The 8,836-nt window shown below is 34.2% G+C and overlaps 1 protein-coding gene and 1 long non-coding RNA gene across 5 annotated transcripts; one reads left to right on the top strand and one right to left on the bottom strand.

The window, feature by feature from the left end:
* On the bottom strand, window positions 1–3,403 carry LOC108832780 (uncharacterized WD repeat-containing protein C2A9.03). 4 transcript variants are annotated; one of them, XM_018606227.1, is made up of 9 exons: window positions 3,339–3,403; window positions 3,110–3,262; window positions 2,864–3,028; window positions 2,700–2,786; window positions 1,442–1,576; window positions 1,246–1,356; window positions 1,086–1,177; window positions 900–1,005; window positions 1–749 (listed from the first exon to the last, which is right to left on the bottom strand). In XM_018606227.1, exons 2-9 carry the CDS (start codon window positions 3,248–3,250, stop codon window positions 249–251), a joined length of 1,338 nt encoding a protein of 445 aa, XP_018461729.1. In that variant the 5' UTR covers window positions 3,251–3,262; window positions 3,339–3,403; the 3' UTR covers window positions 1–248. The 4 variants fall into 4 exon arrangements, with proteins under 4 accessions (XP_018461729.1, XP_018461730.1, XP_018461732.1 ...); XM_018606228.2 differs by lacking the exons at window positions 3,110–3,262; window positions 3,339–3,403 and adding an exon at window positions 1,906–1,954 and having other exon boundaries at window positions 2,864–3,004; XM_018606230.2 differs by lacking the exons at window positions 2,864–3,028; window positions 3,110–3,262; window positions 3,339–3,403 and adding an exon at window positions 1,911–1,954 and having other exon boundaries at window positions 2,700–2,788.
* Window positions 3,404–7,850: 4,447 nt separating this feature from the next.
* LOC130499486 (uncharacterized) lies at window positions 7,851–8,677 on the top strand. Its single transcript, XR_008938350.1, has 2 exons — window positions 7,851–8,176; window positions 8,338–8,677. It is a non-coding gene; the product is annotated as an uncharacterized LOC130499486 (long non-coding RNA).
* Window positions 8,678–8,836: the final 159 nt, after the last annotated feature.

The raw sequence follows: 8,836 nt of genomic DNA, 5'->3' as shown, positions 1-8,836 counted from the left end.
TCAAACCAAACCGGAGTTTAACTTTACCAACCAATTGGTTTTATTGATCCAGAATACAATTAACCAACCCACGTTCTAATTAAACTGCAATAACCTTTCATAGAACTAATATATATTTTGCTAAAAGAAAAAAAAAAGAACTAATATTTTTATCATTACTTAACAAAAAGTGGCAAACAAGTACGACTTAACCCCTACCAACGTCACAACATAACCCTCTCAGGCGCATATAGCTGATTGGAGTCGGATTAGAAAATGGAATCCAAGTACAAGTGGTTTCGCTTCCTACTAAACTCCAACAAGCTACCATACGTACGATCAGCCACTCCCACGAACAGCACTTCCGTGTCAGGACTAAACGAGATCCCAGCTATTTCTCCAAACAGATCAATCTCTTGACACTGACTATAACCAGCTTCCGTGTCAAACACGTGTACAAAGTCAGCTGGCTCAGCCATCGCCAAGAACCGTCCATCAGACGTAAACCTCAACCCTCTAATAGCTCCCATGTTTCCTTCCAACACTTTAAGCGACTTAGACAAGTTCCTCACGTCCCATAGCCTGCATGTTCTGTCTTGGTTCCCCGTGGCTAGGATCTGACCGTTCGGATGCCATGCCGATGAAAACGAGTAGTCGAGATGGCCTTCGAGACCGTGGATCACTTTACCTGATCCAGCATCGGCTAGTAAGCACTCGGGACTGTCCCCTAAGACAGCCAATAGCTTGCCGTCTGGACTTGCCGTGACGTTCTACAAAAGATGATAAAACATGAACATTTTTGAAACACAAGAGTATATATTATATATGTAAATTATACCTATTGCTAATTTTGTGTATAATATTTTTTTTAATATATTTTTTGAAGCCCCTTTGTAACTACGAGATGGTGATTCACTTACATTTACCGACCAGTCGAACGCAAAACTGTTGAGGATAGCAAAGTTTGTAGCGTCAAGTAGACGGACGGTACAATCATTGCTCGCGGTTATAACCCTTAACGAGCCACTACATGTATATAAGAGACAAGTAGTTGTGTTAGAAGGCAAGCAACGTATATGTTCTGGTTAGCCTAGGTTCTTGATTACCATGGTGCGTTATAAATATCGACCGAGTTTGTGATGTCGTGTTCAACTGATGTTAGAACAGTACAGAATGCAACTCCAGGTTCGTTGATTCTCTGTGACAGAAAAGATCACAGCGAGTGAGAATCACTCAAGTGTATAAAGCTTTAAATGTGTCTAATACCTTACAGATAAGCTCTCCTTGGAACCCTCCAGCAACTATCAAATCGTCTTTAACCGCCATGGTGCTTATCTGGACTCTTGATATAGACTGCGACAACAATCCTTGCTGCTTCTGAAGATTGAAGTACCAATAACGTTAACTTAGTTTGAAGTTCTAAGTTCACGAAGAAGTGATACAAAGAAGTAAAGTTGCTTACCATCGTAGGAACAATGGGCTTTGCCACGTTAAGTACTTCTTTGCTCCTTTGAAGCAAAGAAGACCAATGCATGAGGGAGTAGTTCTTCATGAAGTACACGTCGTGCTTTGATGTTGACCATAGCAAGTTCCTCAGCTGAAACAAAATGTGACATTGGAGATTAGGATTCACAACCGACACATTTGATCATCTTAAAGACAACAAAAGAAGAAAACGTGCAACTTCAAACACAAAAACACAAGCCAAGAAGGAAAAAAGAGTGACACTTCCTAGTAATCTAATGTGAATGTTAGGGGATCATGAGTGGATGACACAAGTAAGGCGTTGTAGAAAAAAAATACAAAATGTAAAATATCCTAAATCATGAAGCAATCAAATGCAAGTTCAAAACAAAAAAAAAGATTCCCTGCAAAAAAAAAAAATGGCAAAGTTAGAGTCTTTGTAAATGTGCAAACATTTCCTACCATACCATATTGAAATGGTTTCTTTATGGCGCCAGCTGCTCTCCAAACCCTGTTTAAGAAAGGTTGAAAGCATATAGTAACTGTTTCTCAAAATGCAGAGGAGGTAGTGTGATTAGTCTTCTTCAAGTGCTACTTTTCTCAATAAGTCAACTCTGTTTTGACTAGTATGAACAGTAAATGATCTTACAATGGACACTTGGAAACGCTAATGCAATGCAAGAGAACTTAATACATTCCGTGCCTAGGAAATTCTATAAGAAGGTGCTAGACTTCTTCACTCTGCTTCGACCATCCTACAATCATATCTTGACAATTTTCTTGAATGAGTTAGAACCTTTGGACACTATTGTAGTACCTGAGTAAACATCGAGCCTAAATTATTACAAATTTTCTTGAAGTTAGGAACTAGGGAGGTTAAATTAATCAACACCCCAACTGCATAGCTGAGGTGGAAGAGCAGTGAACATAAGAAAACATGAATCAACCACAAAAAAATTGAACAGTAACAACAGAAGCTAGTTTGTTACAAAAAAAAAAGCTAGTTATAGTATATACAATCAAACTAAAGGTTAGTGTTTGTAGAAGCTAGTTTGGTTTTAAGTGTAAAGCTCATCTAGCTTAACATAAATAGTAAGATTATAAGCAACATGTTTTGAACTTTAATAACCCTCTTATTTCATGAACTAGAGAAACCTGGTATTAAAACAGGCCAACATCATGTCTCTCCAGAGATTAGGCAGCAGAGTATTTATACCAAATATTGCACAGCATAGTTGGAAAGCTGTCTTGTTTACCTGAAAATGCGAAATAGTGGACTTGACAAGCCTTGTGTTGAACTGAAAGTCATAAAAGTGTTTCCCTTTCTCTACTTGCAAACACTCCTATCAACAACAAAACTAGAAACCATGAAGACAGACAAAATAAAAAACCCCATAAAAACTAAGTTTATGTTACAAACCTTGTCAAGGTCTTCTCTGGACCTAACGAGACTCTCAAAGTTCTTATACTGTTGCAACCTCTGGCAACGGTATTGATCTCTACTGTAATTAAGCATCTCCCAAGGGATCCCTTGGATGTCTTTACCGTTCCTAGCTTCCAACGCTGACGTATTACTCTCCTGAGACTAAAGATTTAACATAACTCATCAGCTTAGTTAAGTAATTAACACTCTACTAAACTAGAACCAGCTTTTTTTTTATCATACCGGCTCAAGATCATCCTCGAAATCAGAATCAGCTTCACTCTTGTGATCAAATTCTCCAAAGGGTTGATCATCTTCAGAATCAGAGAAGCCGTGAAAGTCATCAACGAGGTACTCAAGGTCAGAGTTGTCAAAGATATCCATATTCTTTAACACCTGGTGAAACCAAATCAAGAACATGTCAAGAAGCACCACAAGCACAAAAGGTTCTCAAGAGTTTAAAGAAGCTCACCGTGTGATCGCGACGAAGATTGTGGAAATGGAAGAAGCGGTGAGTAATAAAAAGCTTCTTGTGGTTTAGAGAGGAACCGGTGGGAAGGTGGTGCTGTGCTTTATAACGGTGGAAGTACGAGAGAGTTTGGGTGGGTCCCCCAGTAAGAGATTGTGGGACCGGTTGGAGCCGGTAAACCAACTTGGTGATGAAGGTTTGAAGTCGCGAGCATTTTGAGGTTGAAGTTCTGAAGTCTTTGGGACCCACGCGTTTAACCGGAATAGTCATTAACTGGTCAAACGAAAAACGTTAAAAACTTTTAAAATTAAAAATAATAAATTCGGATAAATGCAAGATGCGACAAAAGTAGGAAACAAAATCTCATTTGTTTTTAAGGACTAATCGAAATTTTTCCATATTTCAACACTTTCAAATCTTGATTGGTGCATGTAAATATATCGGAATTTTATTTATATAAAACTTTTGTTTAATGGTATATAATTTAAACAACACAAAAGTAGGAACAAAATCTCATTTGTATTAAGGACTAATCGAAATCTTTCAGTAATTTCAACACTTTCAAATCTTGATTTGTTGCATGTAAATATATCAGCATCTTATTTATATAAAGTTTTGTTTAATGGTATTTAATTAAAAATCTAATATATACTATAAAAGATCATACTATGTAAAAATAAGACAAGGAAATTTCCAACATATCCAAATACATATAGTGGAACAAAGTATTTAGTTAACAACTAATTACTATTAGGAACTTATGACATCGATTATCAACTGGAAAAATGGTCTATCTCTGGAGTGCATCTCCATTTGGCAATTAGTTTGTGTTCTTTCATAGATCTGGGATACCCTAGATTAATCAAAAAAAATGTCATAAATTTATTGTAAAAGAAAATAATATGAGACAACGGGCCAAGCGGCAGATCATTTTAATAAAATAAAAGATTTGGACTGGAGTTTTAATACTAGAGTTTTTATACTCTAAGACAGTTTTAAGATTTTAATTACAATCTAAAGCAATTTGTGCTCTTAAGGTAGTTTTTTGTGACTAGAAACCAATTATTATCATAAAGAATTACACCACGGGACAGTTTTAAGTTTTCTATTATATAATGGGATAGTTTCTGCTACTAAGACAGTTTATGCTAACTCTTTCTCTTGCTTTCCCTCTCTTTGAACGACTTAGTCACCTTTTACCAACTAAAAAAGTAGGTCCCATGTATTATATTTTTTGTTTCTTTTTCTTGTGTTCTATTTCTTTTTGTAAAATGAATGTTGTTTTTTCTTCACTTTTTTTTTTTTAAAAAATATGTTTATAATCAGTATATTTAGCATTTAATCTATCTTTTAAGATATGTCAAGCTATATTTTTGATGGACAAATCTTTCAATAAATTAGAAACCAAAAACTCGCTTTTGTTCAAACTTTTAAGATTAAAGCTATGAATTAAGATTGAAACATATCAAGTCTGGGTAAAAATACATTAAAAAAAAGTTGAGATGTAAATAATTGAAGAAAATAGGCGAGGTAGTGGAAATTTGGGTTTCTGGTCGACAATGGCTAAGGAAGAAGATAAGGTTATTCTCGTAACTTTGCAACATTAATGAAAAAAAGTCATATGTACATTGCATTCAAACTGTACATGTGTACACCTGATTTTGTATTATACATCAAAATGATTGTACACTAATTTTTTATTATACATCAAAGTGATTGTGTACACATTTCTAGTTTTTTGTATGTTTTCTATCTAAATAACTAAGCCATGCGACTTCATAAACTCAAGATAATGTTAAAACAATGTACATGTGGATTTTTTCTTTCCATGTACACACATGGTAAGGGCATTCTTGAAATCTGACTGAATCCAAATATAATCCTTGACCCAAATATGTACACTATCATATTTATCGTACACATGTACATCTCCATATTTGTACACATGTACGTCATTTATACTTTATCTTACACACACACAGTCAAGATGAATATGACATGTACATCATTATCATTATACAAGTATTATTTCACTATGTACAAAGATAATGAATAAAACAATCAAGAAACCAGAGAGAAATTGCTCAAATGATGTATTATGTGTACACATGTACACCTCACATTGTGTACACAGCCAAGTCGTATAGCAGTATATATGTGTACATGTAACTATCATTTAACATAACACTATTATAAAAAATTCCATGTAGCTATGTAAAACGATGTACACATATATATATCATTAAAACATGTGGATATGTAAACCAATGTACACATACATATATATCATTAAAACATTACAATAATATCATACTATCTAATTGAATAATTTTGCAAGTTTCAACATTTTAATGTACACATCACTACAAGAAAACAACACTTTGGCGAGGAAAATTAACGAGGAAATAAAATCCTCGTAAAATTACGTCGACTTTACGAGGAAATTACAAAGAAAGAACAAAACGTCGTTATTTCCTCGTAAAGTAACGAAGAAAACATTTCCTCGTTAAAACAACGTAAAGTTACGTGGTTTTAACGAGGAAATTCTCTTTCCTCGTTAAAACCACGTAAAGCTTGCATCATCTTTACGAGGAAATGAGGAAATAGAGTTTCCTCGTAAACACAACGTAAATTCGCGTCTTCTTTACGAGGAAATGTTTTACGTGATTTTAAACGAGATATTTTGTCTAAACCCCTAAACCCTAAACCCCAAACCCCATCTTTCTTCTATTTTGTCTAAATCCCAAACTCCAAACACCATTAATAATTTTATAATTTTCAAAAGATTATATTTTCAAATCTTCAAAAGATTGTATTTTTGTTGCAAAATAAATAATTTGATTTTGTATAAGTTTATATTAGAAAGAAGAGATTGATATTAGAAGTTAAAGAATTGTGGTTTTAAATTTTGAGTTTTGAAATTTGGAATGAAGAGTAGAAGATAAGAAAGATGGTGTTTCTGGTTTGGGGTTTTAGATTTTAGGCATTTAGAAAGAATACCTCGTTCATTCCTCGTAGTTAACGAGGAAATAACGACGAAAAAAAAATGCGAGCCTCGTTAATTCCACGTAAGACGAAATCGTCGTAAAGGCCTCGTAAGCTTACGTGGAATTACCGAGGCCCGTCGTTTATTTCCTCGTAATTTCCTCGTGGGTTTACGAGGTTTTAACGAGATATTTTGTCTAAACCCCTAAACCCTCATATTTCTTCTATTTTGTCTAAATCCCAAACTCCAAACCCCATTAATAATTTTATAATTTTCAAAATATTATATTTTCAAATCTTCAAAATATATTTTTGTTGCAAAATAAATAATTTGATTTTGTATAAGTTTATATTAGAAAGAAGAGATTGATATCAGAAGTTAAAGAATTGTGGTTTTAAATTTTGAGTTTTGAAATTTGTAATGAATAGTAGAAGATAAGAAAGATGGTGTTTGTGGTTTGGGGTTTTAGATTTTAGGCGTTTAGAAAGCATACCTCGTTAATTCCTCGTAGTTAACGAGGAAATAACGACGAAAAAAAAATGCGAGCCTCGTTAATTCCACGTAAGACGAAATCGTCGTAAAGGCCTCGTAAGCTTACGTGGAATTACCGAGACCCGTCTTTTATTTCCTCGTAATTTCCTCGTAGGTTTACGAGGTTTTAACGAGATATTTTGTCTAAACCCCTAAACCCTAAACCCCAAACCCCATCTTTCTTCTATTTTGTCTAAATCCCAAACTCCAAACCCCATTAATAATTTTATAATTTTCAAAATATTATATTTTCAAATCTTCAAAAGATTGTATTTTTGTTGCAAAATAAATAATTTGATTTTGTATAAGTTTATATTAGAAAGAAGAGATTGATATTAGAAGTTAAAGAATTGTGGTTTTAAATTTTGAGTTTTGAAATTTGGAATGAAGAGTAGAAGATAAGAAAGATGGTGTTTGTGGTTTGGGGTTTTAGATTTTAGGCGTTTAGAAAGCATACCTCGTTAATTCCTCGTAGTTAACGAGGAAATAACGACGAAAATAAAAAAAAAGCAAATGCGAGCCTCGTTAATTCTACGTAAGATGAAATCGTCGTAAAGACCTCGTACGCTTACGTGGAATTACCGAGGCCCGTCGTTTATTTCTTCGTAATTTCCTCGTTGGTTTACGAGGTTTTAACGAGATATTTTGTCTAAACCCCTAAACCCTAAACCCCAAACCCCATCTTTCTTCTATTTTGTCTAAAGCCCAAACTCCAAACCCCATTAATAATTTTATAATTTTCAAAAGATTATATTTTATCATTTTCAAAAGATTATATTTTCAAATCTTCAAAAGATTATATTTTTGTTGCAAAATAAATAATTTGATTTTGTATAAGTTTATATTAGAAAGAAGAGATTGATATTAGAAGTTAAAGAATTGTGGTTTTAAATTTTGAGTTTTGAAATGTTAAGAAGATATTGAGGTTAAAAGGAAGATATGTTTGTAATATATGAAGTAGAATATAAGAAAGATGGGGTTTAGGGTTTGGGGTTTGGGGTTTCTGATTTTAGAGGTTTAGAAATTTACCTCGTTAAAAACTCGTAATTTACGAGGCATTTACGAGGACCAGAAAGACGGGCCTCGCTTATTCGTCGTTGGATTTGGGACGGGCCTCGCAATTTCCTCGTAAGTTTACGAGGATTTTACGAGGAAATAAAAGACGGGCCTCATTAATTCCTCGTAAAGCTACAAGGAAATTGCGACGCCTTCGTAAGTTATATATACAACCCAAACCTCACACTCTCCATTCGTCCCAACTTCCTCTCCAATTCCTCCCCATTTCCTCTCCAACTCCTCTCCCATTCCTCTCTCCTTCGAAATGGTAATTTCCTCGCTCCCCATAATTAGTTTAGTATATTAGGTGGTTAGTTTAGGGAATTTAGATAGGTTTATGGAATTTATGTTCGTTAGATAGATTTTTAAATTATTGATGATAGATTTTTTATTATTGATGATCATAAACTCAAAAAATATATTTTGCAGGTTCGCAAGAACATGCTTACTGCTCACTACAGAGACATGTTCGGTGAGCCTGGTAGTCAGTTAGACCCTCCAGGTTCTTCTTCAGGTGCCGGCGGTTCCGTGTGAGTGGACTCGAGGCCTTCATCGACGTTATAGCGGCCACAAATCCGGAATGAGAAACTTTGTTGAGGAACATGAAACAACAAAATCCCATTCCAGGCGAGTCATCGGGCACACATGACGAGGAGGATGTTATGAGGAGGAGCAAGGAATTCTACGAGGCGATGAACGGGCCTTAGTTTTTTTCGATTTATGTATTATAAAATCCAAAACTTATTTATATATAAAATATTTTGTTGCATTTGAATTTTATTTAAAATTTATTTATAAACCACAAATATATAAATATTTTTACTAAATTAAATTAATAATTATTAAATTTATCAATATTATTTATTAATTCAAAAATTCGCATTATACGAGTTATTTACGTCGAAAGCTAACCGAGGAATTTACGAGG

This window comes from Raphanus sativus, chromosome 9, assembly GCF_000801105.2.
Source record: "Raphanus sativus cultivar WK10039 chromosome 9, ASM80110v3, whole genome shotgun sequence".
NCBI classification, from domain to species: Eukaryota; Viridiplantae; Streptophyta; class Magnoliopsida; order Brassicales; family Brassicaceae; genus Raphanus; species Raphanus sativus.
Note: the sequence above shows the minus strand (reverse complement) of the source record. Positions and strands in the feature narration are given on the sequence as shown.

Excerpts from the sequence above, each read along its gene's own strand:
- LOC108832780 (XM_018606227.1), bottom strand. The coding sequence starts at position 3,250 with ATGGATATCTTTGACAACTCTGACCTTGAGTACCTCGTTGATGACTTT. Across the intron at positions 1,357-1,441 it reads AGCCCATTGTTCCTACGATG|AAGCAGCAAGGATTGTTGTC; the intron begins GTAAGCAACTTT and ends TTCAATCTTCAG. Across the intron at positions 1,006-1,085 it reads GATATTTATAACGCACCATG|TGGCTCGTTAAGGGTTATAA; the intron begins GTAATCAAGAAC and ends ATATACATGTAG.